The sequence below is a fragment of the Pristis pectinata genome, chromosome 20, assembly GCF_009764475.1.
Source record: "Pristis pectinata isolate sPriPec2 chromosome 20, sPriPec2.1.pri, whole genome shotgun sequence".
Lineage (NCBI taxonomy): Eukaryota > Metazoa > Chordata > Chondrichthyes > Rhinopristiformes > Pristidae > Pristis > Pristis pectinata.
In genome coordinates, this window is record NC_067424.1 from 22552122 (window position 1) to 22574045 (window position 21924).

General features: G+C 38.8%; 1 protein-coding gene across 1 annotated transcript in view; it reads left to right on the forward strand.

Moving 5' to 3' along the window:
* itpr3 (inositol 1,4,5-trisphosphate receptor, type 3) overlaps positions 1 to 21924 on the forward strand; it is a 226867-nt gene that overhangs the window by 138270 nt on the left and 66673 nt on the right. Inside the window, exons 21-28 of the mRNA XM_052034535.1 lie at positions 5343 to 5487; positions 7116 to 7312; positions 7758 to 7890; positions 10716 to 10773; positions 12671 to 12836; positions 16204 to 16353; positions 19699 to 19776; positions 20371 to 20496. Coding sequence (XP_051890495.1) covers positions 5343 to 5487; positions 7116 to 7312; positions 7758 to 7890; positions 10716 to 10773; positions 12671 to 12836; positions 16204 to 16353; positions 19699 to 19776; positions 20371 to 20496 — 1053 coding nt within the window. The remainder of the gene's footprint in view (positions 1 to 5342; positions 5488 to 7115; positions 7313 to 7757; positions 7891 to 10715; positions 10774 to 12670; positions 12837 to 16203; positions 16354 to 19698; positions 19777 to 20370; positions 20497 to 21924) is intronic.

Here is a 21924-nt window from a genome sequence, read left to right on the forward strand (position 1 = left end):
GCTGTCTTTAAGCCTAGTGGTATGTACCCTCAGGCTCCTGTATCTTCCACCTGATGGAAGAGGAGAGAAGAGAGGATGACCCGGGTGGGTGGGCTCTTTGATGATGCTGGCTGCTTCACCAAGGCAGTGAGAGTCCAATGAGGGGAGGCTGATTTCTGTGACGTGCTGGGCTGTGTCCACAACTCTCCGCAGTTTCTTGCAGTCCTGGGCAGAGCAGTTGCCGTACCAAGCCATGATGCATCCAGCTAGGATGCTTTCTATGGTGCATCAATAAAAGTTGGTGTCAAGGGGGATGTACTGAATTTCTTTAGTGTCATCTGCGAACCTTATTAACCTTGTACATTGCCTTGTATATTCTCATCCAAATCATTGATATAGATGACAAATAGCAATGGGCTTAGCACCGAGCCCTGGGGAATACAACTAGTCACGGGCCTCCAGTCCGAAAAACAGCCTTCTACTGTCACCCTCTGCTTCCTACCATCAAGACAATTGTGTATCCAATTAGCTAGCTTTTTCTGGATCCCATGCAATCTAACTTTCTATTCAGATGTATTGGTATCTATTCTACAGTTTCTTTTTGATTTCCAAGTGTCATATATCAGTGCCAAAATCTGAAATGATCTGATCCATGCACTGCAGCTAACTGGGGGTTCTGTATGGAACAGTAACTTGTGTTCAGCACAATCTGGCCCAAAATGATTAAATTTGATAATTAATTTTGAGAAAAGTGAGGACCTTAAAGAATGGGAAATTTTGGAGCAGTCGGACTGAACTGACCACTGTTGACCTACAGAATCAATGACAAAGAGAACTTGCATAAATCTCTGAAAAGCAAGGGCTCCATTTCTGTACTTTATCAACAAGAAGAGATTTTAGCCTAATAAAAGAAGTTAGATAAATGCAAGGAATATTAAATATCTGACAGAAGTTCGAGAAGTAACAAAGAAATGGCAAGGGATATCAAAATTAATTGTAAAACTACTTTCTAATGGCCCAGAACTTTATGCTATCTGTGCTTATTTTTGATTCATGCATTAAGTCAGTATTGAGCACATCATCTCCCTGCAAAATGTTGGGCAGTTTATCAGTGATGAAACTTTGCATGTTGGCAGGGCATTGCCCAGACTCACCGCATGTTAAGGTTGTCAAAAATGATTAATGTGTAATGAAATCAAAGTGACAGTGTGCAATAAATATTGGCAAGTGAATAAAAGAAACTCAAAGTGTTTTACAAGAGCAAGAGGATACCCGAGGAATGAATAGGACCAATTTCAACCAAAAAGGTAACCTGCGCATGCAGCTGAAGGATATTGGAAAGGTTCTTTATGATTTTTGGTTGACTGTCTTTGCAAGAGAGAGGGATGATGCCAAAGTAGCAGTTAGGGCAAATGAGTGTTTAATATTGGAGTAACACTCATTTATGTGTTTATGAGCAAGTGTTAAAGGAGTTATTATCTTTAAAAATGGGTAAATTCACAAGCTCAGGTGAAGTGTATTCCCTAACTGTTGAAACAAGCATGGGAAGAAATCATGGAGGCTCTGATAATTTTTCAGTCTGCTCTGACTACAGCAGTACTGCTAAAGGACTGACTGATTGCTAATGCTGTACCATTGTTAACAAAAGGAAGTAGGGATCAATACAATAATTACTGGCTGGTTAGTTTATCTTTGGTGTTGGGCATATTATTGAAATTCATTCCAAGGAACAGTATAAATGTTCATTTAGAAAGATACAGATTAATCAGGGACAATCAGAATGGATTGTTAAGTGAACTTGATTGAATTCTTGAGGCAACAATGAGAAGCATGGGAGAAGAGAATGCATTTATCAAGGCTCTTGAGAAGGTCCTGTATAGAACAAAAGGCTGTGGAATCCAAACGAAAGAGGTAAATTGGATCCAAATTTGACCCAGGGACAGTAAGTAAAGGGTAATTGTTGATGGGTGTTTCTGTGACTGGAAGGAAGTTGTATGTATGACTGGGTTTGCACAGGGCTCAATAATTGGTCTCTCTTTTTTTTAATATATTTGTAAAGATTAGGGCCTAAAAATAGCAGGCATGATAATAAAAATTTGCAGGTGATGCAAGAATTGGCGCCATGGTTGATAATAAGGACAAAAGCTTTGGACTGCAGGAAGATATTGATGATCTGGTCAGTTGAGCAGAAGAGTAGCAAATAGAATTTAATCAAGAAAAGTGCGTGGTAGTTCATTTGGGGAGGTTCAGCCAGGCAACAGAATATGCAATAGATGGAAAGGTATTGAGTGGTGTGGAAGAACAGAGGGATCTTGGAGAATTTGCGCACAGATCCTCAGAGACAGCAGAATAAGTCAATAGGGTAGGTAAAAAGGCATACATTGTGCTATCCTTTCTCAGATGAGGAATGGAATATAACAGCAGAGACTTGGTGCTAGAATTGTATGCAACACTAGCTAGGCCACAGCTTAAATACCACGTGCAGGTCTTTGCACCACATTATAGGATATGATGTGTTTATACTGGAGAGGGTGCAGAGAAGAATTGTGGTGTTATTGAGACACGAGACTGCAGATGCTGGAATCTAGAACAAAACACAAGATGCTGGAGGAGCTCAGCAGGTCAGGCAGCATCTATGGAGGGAAATGGACAGTCGACATTTTGGGTTGAGACCCTTCTCTGTGATGTTATTCCTAGGTTTGGAAAACTGTAGGAAAGGTTGGGTTTTTTTTCTACAGAAGCCAGAGAGGGATTTTTGAGAAGATGAGATTGAGGAAGTAGTTAAGTCCAGTTTGCTAAGCAAAGGGGTCAAAAATATGGTGCCATAGATTAAGAGTGATTTATCAGATGAGAGGTGAGGGGAAAAAAAATCAGCCAGGTGTGATTGGGGTTTGGAACTCACTGTCTGGAAGGATGGAAGAAGTGGAAGTGCACACATTTAAACACTCCTGAGGTGTGCACTTGAAAAATTCTAACCTGCAGGGCTACAGACTAAATGCTGAAAGGTGGGATTAGGCCAGGAAGCTCTTTTGTGACCGTCACGGTCACAGCCTATACCGTAAATTTTCTCTGGTTGTTATTTGCCACTGACCATAAATTCTGGTCTGTGAGCTTCTAAGGCAAAATTCTACAGTACTTACCTCTGTTGTCTTCACAACAGACATGGTGACCTGAGCTAATAATTGCTTGGGAGTCAGGAGAGAATAGGATGTATTCCAGTTGGATGGCTAACACAATCACTAAGTTATTAATTTGCACATTTAAGTTCTTGATGCCTGACAAAAGAACTCAGCAGCAAGTCCATCAATCCTAGTTTTATAATGTTTAATTGCCCGAGCCTCGACAGCTTTATGTGTGCAGAATTCTAGACTTCCATCTGCCTCTGTCTGAAGAAGTGTTGCAAGACGTCACCTTTGCATGACCTAGTTCTGATTTGAAGACTACCATTTCATTTTGGATTCTTCACCAGAGGAAATAATTTCTTGTGACCCACCCTGTCGATTCTTGTAATCATCTTAAACACTTCAATTAAATCACCCTTAATCTTTTATACTCGAGGGAATGTAAACCTTGTTAATTCAACCTGTCCTTGTATTTTAATGCTTTTAACCCAATGTGTACATCTTCATCAAGATTGGTTCAAATAAAATTGTAAACATCTTTTAGGCATTCCTGTGGCTTCATCAAAAGCTATGTAAATTTGCCTTGAAAAATTTAATTAACAACAGTGATTATATGATTTTCAGAAGTGTGCTGAACTATGATGAAGATACACCAGCTCTGAGTGGAGTAGGTTTTAGATATGTTACATTTTTTGTTCACTAAGGGTGCCATTTCAACTGCTATGTAACATCTGGTGCATGCACACTCACTTATCAAATGAGAATCACTGGATGCCACGCAGGTGAGGGCATGAGCTTGTGCACAGTAAAAACTCACAGATAGCATGCAGAGCAGAGTATGATGCCAATACCTCTATTCTGGATTCTCTTGTGCCTCCATTCTGGAACTTAATGTTACAGTTAATGCCCTCCCTTAATCATACACAACTAAACATATGTTCAGCAGCAGGAAGGAACACCCCCCATCTATCCCATTTTAATGTTAAATTGAGTTTATTGTCTCATACACAGGTACGGTGAGGTACAGGTACAATCGAAAACTTGCTTGTCAGTTTTGAGTTTGCTGCTGACTGATTTCTACTGGTTTTTATGACAATTGTACAAGTATTCGGTCTTCTAATCCATTAAATCTGCAGAAGTCTACAAAGCAAGGCATGTACTGAAAGGTTCTTTTCTGAGTTCAGCTCTTCCAAAGAATCCATGTGCTCCCAGACATTGGTGCACTGTTAGATATTCCTCTTGAAATGCAATCAAGACTGGGAGAATAAGCAGAGATAACACAGAGCAGGACACATTGATGAAGGAATGAGGGAGGGAAGAAGAGCTCTTAGCAGGCAGCCAAATCTGCATAGGAATGTCAAAAAAGAAATTCTCTAAACTAAACTTCCGTGAGGAACTGTGTGTGAAATGCTTCATTAAGGATGTTTTGACTGAAATTTTCCACTTACTGCATCCACAACTCTGAACTCGGAACGGGATGTGGAGTGCATATTCAATGGCTACCAAGGTGACTATTGCAAGGCACATTAAAGCATCGTGCTCATTTCCTGCTGCGACATCTTACACGTCACTCTCCACTATTGTTTAAGGAAGGTCAATAAATGCTCACTATTCAAGGAAGCTTGTTTTGTTCCCTTGGAGTAAGGAACTGACATTGTGACGATCACCATGTTGTACATGCCACTTGTCAACTTTAAGATGGAACTTAACTGATAAGTTTCCATTACTGGGGTTCACTGACTGTGGCCACAGGCAGTGAATCCCAGTATCTTTAACCAGATTAGTTCTTAAGGGGTTCACAGTCCCATTTTATTTGAAACTGAAGGATGGCTTCTATGATGCCTGCTGACATAATGACTTCGAATGTGCACCCTGTTTACCGATGAGCAACAGACATGTAATGAAAATCATGCGGACACTAGAATTGTGATTATATTGACATTCTGAATCAAACTGTGCAATATTGCAATTCATTAATCTTGTGCGGTACCTGTCTTCATTTTGCCTTTGACTGTCATAGTATTCCCCGGCATTGCTGTCTAGAGGGTGGTGATTGGATGATGGAAGATTGATGACTTTTCATGGGGGATCTTGCAGATTTTCCTTCATAATATTTGTTGTATTGACTGAATAAAATACTTATTTACTTAGTAGGGTAAAGAATCTAGTTTTGCTATTTTGTGTGAATATATTGTGCACACTAAAGTATCACTGATCTTTCTGTTTTGCCTTCTATTCAAGGTGGTAAGCTTGGCTAGACATCTGATTTATTTTGGTTTCTACAGCTTCGCTGAGCTCTTGAGACTGACTAGGACACTCCTTGGTATTATAGATTGCATTCAAGATCCCAGTGTTACAGATGCAATGTATCAGGAAGAGAGCGCTGGTAGGCATTTTAAACTAATAGTTTGGTCCACCAGGTGTTTATTTTTGATATGACTCCTTTCCCAACTGGCAGTGGATAAAAACAAGTTCAGTACTTGCATTTTGAAAGCATTTTACTGGAAATCTTCTGTTTCTGGCCCCAAGACCTACCTTCCCTGCTTTTGGGCACACCAACATCATGGTTGGTTACATTGCTCTGTATCCAACATCACGGGCAACTCTGGTCCCTTCATCCATTGTTAATTCAACATTGTAGTAGATTCATGCTGTGTCGAATATTGACCTACATGTTTCAATGATGTTTCCACCTGTTTCTGGAGGGGGTCTCAGGACTTCATTTAGAATGGTGACAGGTACAACAACAGTAGGTATTGGGGAAATATTCTCAACTTGCATTTTGAGAAGCTGGAAGGAGAATTGGAGCTTGCATGATGAAAAGAACCTGCATCTACAACTTGCATTACCTCAGTCTCATAATTTCTGCAGAATTACACACCTGAGCATTAATATTTCTTCATTTGAGAATACCTACAATCTAGTTTGGAAACAGCAAGAGAACAATCCTTCACACATCTAAAGATTCAGTAGTTGCACATTTGAACAAGCCTTCTATTTTCCTGTTCTTTTTGCATTATATCTATTTAAAATTATGCGAATACGTATTATGAGCCAATAGAAATAACTTTTGAAGTAGTCCTGCTTGTATGAAGGTCACTCACATTTTAAATCTAAATCTTTTAAATTTAAACATAGTTTTAAATAACTACTTTTATAAATATTGGATGTTTATTCAAAGATCAACTCTCAAGGGACAAAGATTTGCAATAGTGTGTTCCTTAACACAATAGTCAGCTCTGTGCTGGTTCAGTGCTGGCATATGTCATCAGTTTTAATCATGAGTGTAGTAATGCACTTTAGCAAACTTTTGCTCATTTTAAACCTATTTCTGTTAAGCAGATCAATATCTTTATCAAACTAGCAGAGCATCAGAGAAATATTTTGCTACAAATATTGATGCACAATTTCAGCTATAACTATAAAATTTGAATGGCTTGCTGTTTAAACAAATAATTATATTAATTGTGTACTACTGTTCTCCTCATATTTATAAATATAGATTTTAAAGACTTTGCTTTCAAGAATACTGTACAACATTTACAAACAGTATCATGCTATTCATCTGCCCTTCCTACACGTACAATGGACAATAGTAAAGCAAGTCCTTTGATAACTGAAATAAATCTTTATTCTGTAATAGCAGGATATAAAACCTAAGTGAGAGTGAGAACTCATTGCTGACATAACAGGAAACATTTCCTTTACTCTTGAACTGATAATTAATTTTAAAGGTGTTCAAAATCTTTCCGCTGTTCAAAATTACTTCAGAGCTACCACAACTGATCAACTTTCCTTTCAAAATAACTGATAACTTTACACCTTCACTAATTTTAGATATAATTTTTTAGAAAAGAATCATTTTTCAGTTAAAGTGTGAGAAAGAAATGCTACAGAGTTGTGTTGATATGATCCAAAAATCTGGTCCAGATATTTCCAGATTTAACAGGCAAAAAGATAGTGTTCATGGTACTTCCAGTACATAGGCCTACCTCTTTCCCATATTTGTTTCAGGCAAAAGTATGAAGAAATCCATCCATGGAGTTGGACAGATTGTATCCACTATGGTTCTAAATAGAAAACAATCTCTCTTTAATCCTGTTCCAACTCCTGGTCCCAGGATAGAGCCACCAATAAAGTCAAAGGATATTCCTGACAGTAAAAACATCACTGTTATGGATACAAAGCTGAAAATCCTGGAGATTTTACAGGTATGAAAGGTCACTGTTCCTATATTGATTTTTCACTTTTATCCATGGTCTTGATCCTGAAGGATTTGAATATATTCTACTTCAGGCCCATAGAAAGGGAAATTGTAACTCTTCTGAGAATATATTTGAGCTTTGCACAATTTTCAACAAAAAAATTATTTACAATACTTTTTCAATGCACTGAAAAATCAAGTTTCAAATGCATATGTAGGATCTAGGTATCAGATTTGTCTGTAATTTTTGTTTGAATTTTGCGGCTATTCAATCCATTAAGCTATTGATGGATAATCAGTGGAAGATTGTCAGTAATTTGAGACATTACATAAGAAACAAAATGAAAAGTAATCAAGGCAGAAAGCAAATGCTCTCTCACCTCCTTTCCACCACCATTCCCTCCCCAACAAGGAAATGTTCTGTGAATTAATTTAAATTCTTTACCTTTCAGTTCATCCTTAATGTCAGGTTAGACTTCAGAATTTCATACCTGCTGTCAGTGTTCAAAAAGGAATTTGATGAAAGTGAAACTGCCTCAGAGAGTGCAGCTGAGGGTCCCACCAACCCATTCCTGGAATCAACAGGTAACCAACATTATAACTCACTTCTTAGAAATATTTGTTGTGAAATTCCAATGAAAACACTTTTCTTGTTCAGAATGAGTTTTTTGTGAGCTCTGCAGTAGTTTTGAAACACTGAATTCTGTAAAGATGTGAGATACCTCTCTGCAAGCATTCTGCTTCTTCATTTCTGAGGTGGTGTCAAAATAACTTTTTTCTATTACGATTACTAAATACAATATTTACAAGTGTCCGCATATTGAACTCCAGTTCTGAAATTTGGTTCCATAGATTTTAGCAGAATCAAATTTCAGATGCAGTGTTTAATGTACATTTATAACTACTTAATGTCTTTGGGGCATAAAACAAAGCAAACTTTCTCAATGTTTCTGAAAAAATTACTGTGGATGTCTAAAAATAATCCCAGAAACACCAGAGTGATGATTGTAGGAAGTGATGGCCAGCTTTCTGTAATCTATGACTTGTATCTCACACACTTTGTTTGCTGTAAAAAGTGTTAGATTATTATTCAAATAATCAACAACAACTTTATAAAGAACAATTATCTTTTATAGCTATCTCACTGCTCTCCCATTCTGTAATTCCTTGCCCTTTTTGTTTATCTGTCTCACTATTCTTCACTGCATTTTCGTTTTGAACCTGCATCAGTTTTCTTCCAACTCCCTTTCTTACTGTATCTCACTATTTTTTCTCCCTTGATGTTGCCTTCTCTCTTCTGTTTGTTGTCTATCTCCCTGACCAACCCTTAATAGTGTTGTGTTTAATAGATCAACTAGTTGATGCTTTCATGTGTATCCTCACAAATTTTCTCATCTTACCATTTGCATATGACTCAGTTTCCTTATTTTCATCTCACTTGCATGGAATCCCTGATCAGTGATCCTAAGAGCCAAGGGAAAAGCAGTTGCTTTAGGGAGTTGACATCTGGATTCGAGGAGCAAGGGCAGGGAGTGTCTTAGAAAGAGGTGGAATGCCAGATCGAAGCTGAAATTGGAGGCAGAAGGATTGGTTGAGCTATGAATGCTACTGTGCCTATTTAATGGTGTGCTGGCTGTATTTATTGTCATTATGTGGCAGTTCTTGCTTTATTATATATTGATGTGTTCAATTTTATAATAATTATTGATCATTTTTGACGGCTGATATTATTGCTGTGGCTCAGCAGTGTCTAGTTGCTTTGGCTATTATCGTTGATGTGTGGGAATGAATCCTGAGACTGGGGCAGGGTTGCTTGGATTCCAACAAGGTGGGAAGACAGAGACCGGAGAATGGACAACGAAGTAAGGTAGTGGCTGTCAGAAGTGTTAAGGCAATAATAATTCCAATGCAAAAGTTAAAATACTGCAGATGTTAAAATCAGAAATAAAATTACTGGAACTACTTAGCTGGTTAGGCATCATCTGAAGGGAAAGAATCATGAAAGAAACAAGAAACACTCAATAATCTTTTGGTTGAGCAGATTCCTGTTGCCTGGTTTTGTGGATTGAGACCATGAAGTAGTTGTCATGCTCAAAAGAATAATAATCTGAGATTGTTCATTGGAGATGAGATTTGAAAGTAAGACTCTCAAGAACAGGTTTCATTCTATGACAAAAGAAGAACCTTCCTTTATGTATGGTTTCTGAAGCCCTGCTGTGTGGGAGCTTCTGTAAATTTTATTCTGTAAATGGCTGAATGAAATTATCCAATCTGCATATTGATTATTGCAAAGCAGGTTTGAGTGCAGGGTTTACATTGGTACTTTGTGGTCAGTTAGCTGGGTACAGGTCATGAAATAGGAATCAAAAACCCAGATCAGGTGTGTGGTGAAATCTATGGAAAGGGAAAGAGATTCTGCAGTCAAGTTAATGGGTGAGTTTGAAGTGGGGACATTGAGAGGACAGGAGTGGTTTGGTTTGCTATTGAGTCTTGCAGAAGTATGTTTCCATTTGACACATCATAGATGGTTCTAATTTCACCCTGCTAGAACGATTCCGACATCAGTTTTATTCCTGATTCCGACATCAGTTTTATTCCTGATTCCAGTATTGGATAGATTGAAGCCCTTGCACATTTTTGCACATTATTGAAGAAACAGCAGTGATTAAATTGGCTTTGTTGATTAACTATACATAGTCATGTAAATACAAAGTTCCAGTGATAGACAGCACATAATAATTGATTCAATTACCTTGAGTCATTGCTTATAACCACCGATATAACTGTTGGAAAAACTCAGAGTTTGACGAGGTTAGCCACAATCTGTGGTTTTGCAACTCCAGATACTTTGTCTCCTGCCATGAATAACCAAGAGTGTATTATGAGTAGGACTTCAATTATTCAGTTTTTATTTCAGGGAAGTTTTTTCCAGTTATTTTTGTTGCATGATCAAACCTGATATTTTCGATTATTAAAACAATTTTTGGCAAATTTATCATCTTTTGCTTTCTATCAGAAACAGTAATTCCACTGAAAGTGACAATGAAATAGCACCTACAGATTGACTATATCATATTTTTATTAATTCAGTTTATCTTTCATCAAGTTATCCACTTGTGGCACTGATTAACACATTCTATTATGCGTCAACCAGCAGATGTGATTGGCTCAAAGTCAGTGCATAATATCAGCATTTTAAAATCTGTATTCTTAAAGTAAAATGTAGTGTTGATGCAGTGAAATATGTTACAAATGTGGTTCTACAAGCACAAAAGTACATTGGATTTTTTTTTGCAGTTTTAGGGGTTATTATTGGTTAAAAAATGAAAAGTTTAACCATTAATTATAGCCTGTTTTTTTTCCTTACTGGCACAAAAAATACTATTTGAACACTGCATTTCTCTTTCCAGTCTCAACAGTCAACTTGGATCGTATCGGGGAGCAAGCAGAATTTATGTTTGTGGTTGGGTAAGTGTCTTGATAAATATTTTGATTATTTTGTTCTAAGATTGTAGAACTTGGAACTGTAACTATGAAGCTAGAATAGAAGATACCTGGAGAGCCACAATATATCTTTCAATCACAATTGAAATAAAGGAAATTGTTGACATACCTTTGAAATAAAGTAGTTCTCATCTACATAAGAATTTTTAAATGTGCTTTCCTGTTAAAGTTGGCATATGTACACCAGCAAAATTCCTTGTTTATGATTGACCTTCCATATGACTTGAGGCGAAGGTGATGTACCTCATTGATACGTCCTCTTGGGATGTTCTTCCAAATCAATAATGCTGCCCACTTTGTACAAATCACAGGACACATAATGCCAGCTATTAAACAACAAGTAAAGTTGATAGCAAGGTTTGCACATTGAGAGTTCTGAGACACTAATGTTGGCTCCGTGCATACGTAGATACTAGCCCTCTGTTGGAATTGCTAAAAGCAAATTATAGTAGTAGCGTTGCATTGTCCTCAACTCTGAACTTCAGTTCCATTGACTTTAATGGAACTGAACTTCTGATGCATAATACAACATGCAATCCAGCCATTCCCCTATTGTTCAATTGACACAAGTGACCGAGGACATCTTTCTACTCCTTACACTCTACTGATTCACTTCTTTAAACAGTCTTTGCATGTGAACCCAGGTCACATTTAAACTCTAACAATCATACTGGTTGATTCTCCTTAGAAATCCTCACGGATCCACGCTTCATTTTACACTTTATTTTCATCCTCCCTCAATTAAAGGAATTGCCAAGACAGCTTAACTCTTCAATGTGTGAAGTTCACGCACTTTACACCAGAGGAAGGTAACAGAGGAGTCATTGATTTACAATGTCACCTCCAAGGTGTCGTTACAGACACAGCTGTACTAAGGCCACCATTCATCTCAGATGTTAACTGTGGCTCAGTGCCATGCACGTCTTGCTGCACTGACTTACCTGTGTATAAACTGGGCTATAATCACAGCACTGCTTTACATTTCCAAAGAGTGCTTACAATTTTAACTCATGACCACCTTAGGCTCTTTCTTATTTTACTCAAGCAGTTTTTCTTGTATCCCAGTTATTCTTAATAGTAGCCACTTTGCTTTACTCTAATCTTATCTCATTTAAACAAAATAGAAAGCTCAAAGAGTTGTTTAGCTATGATAAGCGATGATGTTGAGATTCTAAAAACATATTGACAGACCCTATATAAAGACCAACACCTGTATCTTGAGTCAGCATTATATGAATCCCTTGATATCAATTCCTGTGATACCATGGCCAATTTAGCAGTTCTTTCCATGGTTCATCCTTGAGGTATTAGAACCCAGTATCTATCCAGAGACCTGCCTTTTAAGAGAGAGAGTTATCTTTATTGGTCATATGTACATCGAACCACACAGTGAAATGCATCTTTTTGCATAGTGTTCTGGGGGCAGCCTGCAAGTGTCGCCACGCTTCCAGCGCCAACATAACATGCTCACAACTTCCTAACCCGTACGTCTTTGGAATGTTGGAGGAAACTGGAGCATCCGGAGGAAACCCACGCAGACACAGGGAGAACGTACAAACTCCTTACAGACAGTGGCCGGAATTGAACCCAGGTCGCTGGCGCTGAAATAGTGTTACACTAACTGCTACGTTTCATGACCTTGTTTCGACACTAACTGCTACGTTTCATGACCTTGTTTCGATTTTAATGTCAGCTCAGATAGGACAAAAGGTGAACGGCACAGCTTGTGTCATAACGCACGAGTTCCTTTAGTTTGGTCATCCATGCCTGGTGTTAGCACATTCTTGGGCAGAATAAAGCACCTCGTTGTTCCACTGCTCCTGATCCTGTTCATTAATACACTTCATTTTCCCTTCCATAGTAAAGGCTCCAATGCTCTGGAGGTGGATGATGAGGGGGGCAAGATGTTTCTGAGAGTGCTCATTCACCTGACCATGCACGATTATCCACCGCTTGTTTCTGGTTCACTGCAGTTACTTTTCAAACACTTCAGCCAAAGACAGGAGCTGCTTGCCACCTTCAAACAGGTGAGGAGTGCTACTGAGGAACAGGTACCAAGCATGTAGTGCAACAGGTCTGGAGTCATGAACATTTGGCCTCAGGTTGCACTGTGTAACTTTCCAGTCTGGATGTGCTTCACTCTAATACTGTCCTGGGAGCTGTAATTCCTCACAGAGGAGGAATGGAGAAAGACTTGGTTCCCTTGACTTTGATAGAGCAGTTAGTTTTTGTGCTGATGGCAAACACGGAGTCTGGAATCATGGTTTCCTGGCCACTCTTCACAGTGACGTTTCCATAAGCACGAGCTGAATCAAATCTTGTCCTAATCAAATCTTGTCTTAAACCACTGTCTAACTGAAGGGAAAGAAGCAGGGAATTCAAATGCCAAGCAGTGCAGACAAGGAGCAACAAACAATCCATTGGAGGAACTCAGCGGGTTGAGCAGCACCTGTGGTAGGAAAGGAATTGTCAATGTTTCGGGTCGAAACCCTGCATCAGGACTGAGAGAGAGATGGCCAGTATAAAGAGGAGAGGGGGAGTGGCGAGAAAGGAGTCTGAGGTGATTGGTGGACTGAGGAGGGGTGCAAGATGACAGGCAGGTAGTGCCAGGTAGGGGAGGGGAGCAGGGGTGGAGTTGGTAGACTGTGGCAGGTGAACGATAGATGGAGGCAGACAGAGTGAGGGGAAAAGGGGGGAAAAGAACATGGCGCAATGTGGGAGAAGGGGAGTGTGAAGATGGGAGACAGCTGCTGGAGGGAGATGAGCAGGAACACAAAGCTGGATTCTGATCAGTAAAGGAGGTGAGAATAGGAACCATTAGGGGAGAGGTGAACAGCAGTTGGAACCAGATTGGGGGGGTGGGGGGGTTGTGACGCAAGGGGAGGGTGACACCTACTTACGGTAGGTGGATGGAACCAGGAAGGGGATGAAGATCAGTGAATGGGGGGTCCAGAGGGTGTGTGGGAAAGGGGACAAGAATGGGATCAGAAGGAGATGGGTGGAGGGGAAGGGAGAGGGAGTGCAGTCAAGCACTTGGAATTTAATGAAGGCAATGCTGGAGTAGGGTAGATGGGTTATGGAGCCTGGCGTAACACTTCCTTTCCCCAGCCTACAATGGGATATTAAAAATCCTTTATATAATCTACCATACAAGGCTTTTCAAAAAAAAACTTGCTCTGAATGTTGGCCTAGCACTTAAGTTATCACTGCTTTTACTTTTCAAACCTCCAATTGAAATTGCAGATGTTTCCTGCTTACTTTGAACGAGACCCTATCTGTATATTTAAACTAGATCCAGCAGGTGGAGTTAAAACAGAGGCTTTTGAGTTGGAAACATACAGAACATAGGAAAGTACAGCACGGGAACAGGTCCTTCAGCCCATCGTTTCTGTGCCGACCATGATGCCAAATTAAATTAATCCCAACTGCCTGCACGTGACCCGTACCCCCCTATTCTGTGCCTCTGTGTGTGTGGCTGCCTTTTGAACATTGCTGTCATATCTGCATCTACCACCTCCTGTGGCAGCTCATTCCAGGCACCGAGCACTCTCCATAAAAATAAAAACTCTCCTCGCAAATCTCCTTTAAACTTTACCCCTTTCACCTTGAAGCTATGCCCTCTAGTATTTGACATTTCCAACCGGGGGGGGGGGGGGGGGGGGGGGGGGAAGAAACTCCTAGGGTAGCAAGACACAAAGTAAGGCAAATTGGAGATTAGGAAACAAGTGAAGGGGGAATATGTCCATGACAAACACACAGGACAAATCATTTTGTATGTCAAGAAAGTTGTGCATTTTAGACACATTTCCTAACTCCCTTCATTTTTCAATTGCAAAGAAACCTACTTTTTTTTTACAAAGGTGGCACAGAGATTAGATCATTCAAATTAACATTGACATTCAGTATTGCTTTTCACTTTATTATATGGATGTTACAATGTCTAGCTGCTAATTTCTGCCACTCAGGATCGATAATTGTGTAATCTTTTGTCATCAGTGCTTAATATAGTGTTCAGTCATTGTATTGATGAATGGCATGTCTTGTCAATAGGTCTGATGTGGATCTAAATTCAAACTAATGAAAAGAACTTCTGTTCTATTTCATATTTTCATGTGCTATGTTAGATGTGTCAACATTCATTGTCCATGTATGTGAAAGTTATTTCCTTTTTCTCCATCATATCTTCATGTCAATATAATGGATTGGTAATTGTGGGAAATAAATTAATTTATATGTTCTTCGTTCTGCTGGTTAATTCCCAGCTCAGAAACTTTCACAATCAGCATAATGTTAAAAAAACAAAATTGCCAGAAAATCCTGAGTGTGCATTTTTCCATATTCTGTAATGTTGTAAACCAATCTTTATGCCAATATTTCATTAACAGCATCTCATACTGCAATGAATTTATAAATGCAGTGGGGAAAGTAGCTGCGATATTCTAGCTGGCATTATTTTAATAACAATTTAACTCTTTCAAAGTATTTTTGGCTGTTTTTTATACTGGCTCCAGCAGTTTAAATCTCTCTCATATGTGCCTAACAACTCCCTTTATCTTTTTGAGCATTTGGCCTTTCTATATCTGGGCAAGCTATTGATCATTTATACGGTGGTAAAAAGGGATAATTATGTTTGGTAATTGCTATTAACTACAAGACTCTTTTATATGTCTTTTAGATTTCACTTTGGAAGCATAAGACCAGATTTTTAAACATCCTCAGATCAGATATTATTTTCGAGTTTATTTCATTTTAAGATAGCAGAAACCATCATGAAAAAATACACAGTGCATCTTTGAAACAATGTTTTCTTGGAATGTCTTTTACCCAACATAACACACATACATAAGAATATGAGTTGATATTTAATACCAATCTATTATTTTACTGATAATTTCCATGTGTATCATCTTTGTTTATCTCGATACCAATTTTATCGATGGGAGTTATTCCCCCACCCTCTGTTTTCCTGTGATATTTCTCATCAGTTAAATTATTCTCTGATGCCTCACATCAGTAAACAAATCTGGTCTCTTAAATATCTTTTCACCTCTTGCTATATAGGATTTCTTCACATATTGACAGTTGAATTAAAAGTAATTTGCTGCCAAACAAATCACTAGCTTGGCTTAAGGATATGAATGAACTCGAGTCCATGTTTTTAAAAAAAAGCTTTTCATGCTTTTCCTGGATTTAAAAGGATGGATGCTAACTAAAACCTTCTTAGTTGACGTAATAAACACAGGCCAGAGAAAATATCAAATTACTTCACTGTAAAAGTAATTCAATGCTTTCTAGCATCACAAACCACTCATTCCTCCACGATAAAACAGCATTTTATAACTTGATTTTACTTATTTGAGTGGAAGTGATGTTTTTATTCTTCTTCCCTGTTAGGTCCAACTCCTTATATCTCCGCAAGATGTGGAGAACTATAAATTGATCAAATCTGATTTGGATCGTCTGCGTACGATGGTGGAAAAGTCGGAGCTTTGGGTGGACAAGAAGAACAGAGTAGGAGCTGAAGGCAAAAAGCCAAAGTCAGAGGTAACTTCCCAGCATACCGTCCATTTAAGTGAAAAGTGCATTGTGAATTCTCTGGATTATTTTCCACCAGCCCAGATGAGGGCAGCTCCAAGAAGATTCCTGAGGCTTAATACCATGCAGGATTGAGAAGCTCACTTAATTGGCACCCCATTCAAGATCCTAAACTTTCAACCTCTCCCCAGTGACTACACTACGTAACATCTACAAAATGCACAGCAACAACTCACTGAGGCTTATTGGATAGCACCACCAAATCTGCAGTCTCTGTTGGGTAGAAGAATGGGGCAGCAGAGATATAGGAATGCCATCACTTGCAAGATCTCTCCACGTCACACACTTTCCTAGCTTATAAATATGTCACCAGTCCTTCACTGTCACTGCATTTAAATCCTGGAATTCCGTACCCAACAGTACTGTGGAAGTACCTTCAACAGTGGTTCATGGTAGCTCACCATGATCTTTGCAAAGACAATTTGGGAGGTGCAATGCATACCGGGCTTGACAGTTGTTCCTGTATCGCAGGACCAAACATAATAGATCCTGTGCACGATGGTATCCATTAACTGCTTGTCCAGTCCCATCTTTATTTTAAAATTCAAATTTGTATTTTCTAATTTCCACTTTCTCTCTCTCTTCTCCCTTTGTTCATGACAATATCAAGCTCTACAATCATCTGAGATCTCGGTGCTCATCCACATCTGGCCTCCTGCATCTTCCATTTTCGAACAGGTCCCCCATGGATGTCTAATTGCCCCAATCGTAGTGATTCCTTCCTTGTAGCTCTTCACCTTGTTATTTTGCTTTACCTTTTCGAAGATGATCCTTAAAACTGAACTCTTTAGCCAGCTGTCACTTGGCTCTGTGTCAAATTTTAATAATAGCATGGGAATTGCCTTTTAGATATCTTATCTTGCTAAAAACACGACTTAAATTCAAGCTGATGCTTTAATATTGGGTCATAAACAATCTTCCAGTGCTTAATCCTATGAAAAATAACAAATACCTGAAAATGACAGCTTTCATATCTCAATAATTGATGAACAGGCATTACTTAGTTTTACTAAATTTTCTGCTCAAGCAAGCAAGGTGCTGTGGTAATAAAATGACTGACCTGGGAATTTAAATCCTTGCAGCAGTATCATTGACGAATAAGTTGGTATAAACACAAATGTAAATCATTTAAATCAACAATGATATGGTTTATTTCAACCTGAGCAATGATCTTATTAAAACTGGAAATTTTATGCCAAATTGTTAACCTGTGCACTGTTTTGCAATCAGCTATTTCAGTATCAGAGTGCCAATGTCCAGCCAACAATAAAAAAAGCCTTCTAGTATTGCATATAGAGCTTCAGCAGGATGTCCTTTATGATGTGTAATATTTCTAATCTCTTCAAAATCATGCTCATTCCAGTTTTTATGAGAATAGCCAAAATTCACTGTTCATGACAAAATGAATCATGTTAGAAACCCACAGACAAAGATTTCAACACCATCTGTGTCCTAAATACATTTGTGAGTGATTTTGTTTTTCAGCTTACTGGGAAATGACACATGAACAAAAAAAAGGCTGGAATTGTTCAGCAAGGCAGCTAGCATCTGTGACGAGAGAAACAGAATTACTTCTACAAATCAATGAGCTTGCATTACAAACTTTATTCATGGAGACAATGACGCTATGATTGTTTTGCAGCTTTGGGACACATTTTGAGTTAACATTTTTGGGATGGACTGTCCCAAGAGTGCTACAACTTATAAATTGATGAGAATTTTAACCTTGAAATTGAGTGATTTTGTGCCAGATGAGCAGTTAAAATGATATGATTCTGGAATAGGAAATCATACTGCCTTCCACCTGCCCACTGGCAACTGAAACTAGTGGAGCTGCCCACTCTACTTTTGGGAGTCACTGATTTCTGTAAATACAAGAGGATAGGAGGTAGAGGGCACTTGGCCCCTCGAATCTGCCCCACCCTGCAGTACGATCCTGGCTGATTTGCCCATGGCCTCAACTTCTCTTCTGTGCTAGTTGCCCATAACCTTCAATTCCTGAATTTTTCAAAAAGTGATCTACCTCTTCTTTAACTGCCTCCAATGATCTAGCCTCCACAACCTTTGGGGTAAAGAATTCAAAGGAAGCTGTGTGCTCTTTTAATGTGACTTTGAATTTTACCCCATTTGGGCTTCAAGAAAGGTGTTGTTAAGGGCCAGATCCATTGGGTCAGGAGGGACAGAGGATTTCCTCCAGGCTCAGCAGAATTGTATGTCTGCCCATTGTCACCACAGCCCAGGCTTCCACTATCTTCAGTTCTGTCCTTGATTCCACACCATCTAACCTTCGAATCCTTCCAACTGCATTTTAACCAATTGCCTGTGATCTCCTCTCCCAGTTACCATGAGATTGTATCTACTTCCTGGCTGTGCACTTGTGTAATGATATTTTCCAAATGGCAGCCATCTAAATCTGTCAATCAGACTGTTTTCGAGGCAGGAAATCTAATTTAAAAACAAAACACACATGGCTGAGAATTAAAGCACACCACTCTTGAGAGCAGGGATTCTTAAGTTTCTAGACCATAACTCCTTCCATCCTCACTTCTAAGTCCTGGCCTTGTGAACAACAGCAAATATCAGAGCCACGGTATTGATCCCATTAGGAATGAATGATTTTTGTCACCTCTTGACGTGGCCAGTTTTGTTTACAGAGATACATACAGGTGGAAGGTCTGAAGGGCAATTATAAAGGATCGAGGAAAATGTATTGTAATAATGAGAGAAATTAATTTACAACCAAAATCTGAAGATCCTATAAGCCATGTAGTTCATTTACAACAATATTACAAATTAGAAAAAAACTCCAGGCCAAGGATTTGATCCAAGTCGGAACTTTTTTTTTCCCCATTAAGCATCTTTTTGGGAATAAAAGAAAACGTATCTTTCTTGTAATTAACAAGTAAAAGAGAAAAAACTGGATGCAAGAAATATGAAACAAAGGAAAATACTGGGAATACTCAGCAGGCCAGACAGTATCTGTGGAGAGAGAAATACAGTTAATGTTTCAGCTCAATGACCTTTCATGAACAACTCTGGAGTTTTTGGGTGTAAAATTAAAAGATAGAAAATTCCAGAAATGTACACCTGATTTCCTGTTCTTAGCACAATCTTAGGAAATAAGCCAGTTTAGCATTTCCTAACTGCTTCTGAATTTTGATGCATTAATAAAAAACAGTTGGATCATCTTGCTAATCAAAACTACAGTTGCGTATGTAAATGTGTGTAAGTAGTATTGCATTTCTCCATGTAAATTTTTTGTCTGATTCCACCAATGCAATATTCATGTTGCAGGAAACTGGCGATGATACTGCTGCTTCCCCAATGACATCAGGAGGAAAAACTAGTGGGAATTATCAAGAAGTCAAAGATGTGAGTTGTTTTATTTTAGAAGAAATGTGGACCATTCTAAGTATGGATCCCTCTCAGTTCCCTGGCTTCTCAGCATTGTTAGTGGGATGCCATGTTAGAATCTAATCCCAAATCTTCCATTGAACTTCATTTTTCCATCACCCAGGCATAGGTTCAGGACTTTACCGTTTGTCCAGTTATTTCCCACTCATTCTGTGGAATGAGCATAGCAGTTATTGTTTACTCTTCAGTAATGTGTCTAAGCTGTAAACCATACAGTGAAGGGAGATGGGAGGTAGACTCAGTGTTACCTAATAGGTAGCTTCAGAATGGTTTCCCTCAAACAAGCTGCCAACTCGATGTCTGAGGATAGCAATGGAAGCAGCTAGGTGCTGATGTGAAAGAACTGGGAGATCAAATAAAATGAAGAATATAAATTTGCGATAGTTTCTCATTTGAACCTAAGAAATATGGTTTTATGTCAGGGATAATTTTATGGATTTGTACTTCACACAGAGAGTACACATTTCTGATCTCATTCACGTTGTGTGCCAGGAATAAGAAAGGTCACAATATCAATGCCACATAAGCTGATCTATCATGTCAATCTTTCAGATTTTGGAGCGTCTGAATAAAATGTGTGGTGTTGGTGAACAAGCGAGAAGAAAACAGCAGAGGCTGATGAAAAATATGGGTGCTCATAAAGTAATGCTGGATCTTCTTCAGGTACCTTATGACAAGGTGAGAATGTTGGCACGTTTGTGACAATGGTTTAGACAAAAAAAAATCAGAATCAGGGAAGAAAATGGTTGGACAGTCAGTGGTAGTTCTTTGCAAGAAAATATTCGATGTTTAACCCTTTAGCATTTTATTCTAAGCTAGTGTCCCTTAATTTTCTGTCTCTATGGGGAAATTTTCAGCCCCCAAAAACGAATGGGTTTGGATAAGGTGGATAAATAATAAAGAAAATTTGAAACTTGCCTCCAACCCATATACTTATGATTTTTACAAAAACAGGATAGGAGGTGATTTGGCTATTTTGTGTGCCTCAAAACCTAGCAGCACTTTAAATTTAACCATGACCAGCTGTATCTCCTAGCCTTTGGGAGTTCCATTGGCTAATGTTTTACAATCAGGGGAATCCTCCTAAATGGATCTGGTTTACACAAAGTCATGATAGAATTTATTGTCATATGCACAAATACATGTATACACAGGTGCAGTGAAAAACTTACTTGCAGCAGCATCACAGGCACATTGCATCTGATACACAACATTCACAAGAAAAACATAAATTAAACATAAATTATACAAGAAAGAACACAATTAGAACAAAAAAAAAGGTCTGTTGCAGTGTAAAGTGGTCAAAATGGCTAGAGTGTTGCTATACTGAGGCACGATTAGGGTTATGCAAGTTGGTTCGAGAACCAAATGGTTGAAGGGATGTAGCTATTCTTGAACCTGGTGATGTGGGACTTCAGGCTTCTGTACCTACTGCCCGATGGTATCTGAGAGAAGCTGGCATGGCACATATGGTGGGGGTCTTTGATGACAGATATTGCCACCTTGAGGCAGCATGTGGATACTACTGATGGCAAGGAGGGATGTGCCAGTGATGTATTGGGCTAAGTTCACTACTCTCTGCAGCTTGCATTCCTGCATAATTGCCATACCGGACCATGATGCAACTCTGGATACTCCCCAGTGTTTGGGCATCCTATACCTGCCCACTCCCTCAGGACCTTTATGCTCCCATGTCCTTCCAGATTCCCTGAGGTTTCCAATCCTTTCTTCCCTCTTTGTCACCATTCAATGTCATTATTCCATGGAACTTACACCAACATCTGGCATCTGCACATGCTTAGTTAAATATGGAATTCCAAAAGTTGCTGTTGGTGATACGCTACTTCTCCAAAGTTTGCTTATGGAATCTGCAAATTGATGTCAGTTTCAATTTCTTTTTTAGTGAATTATTGCCTTTTTTAAAAACAAAATGAATGTTGTTAAGACTGTTGGAAGTTGTGCAACTGATAGTTTAATGGTATTTCAAGACATTATTATTATTGGATAACCTTTTATTCCTGAAGGCCAAATTTATGTGTGGATTGTTATTCTCTAAGAACCATTTTTTAAAAACGTTCATAGTTTTAAATTCATTTTTAAATTTTT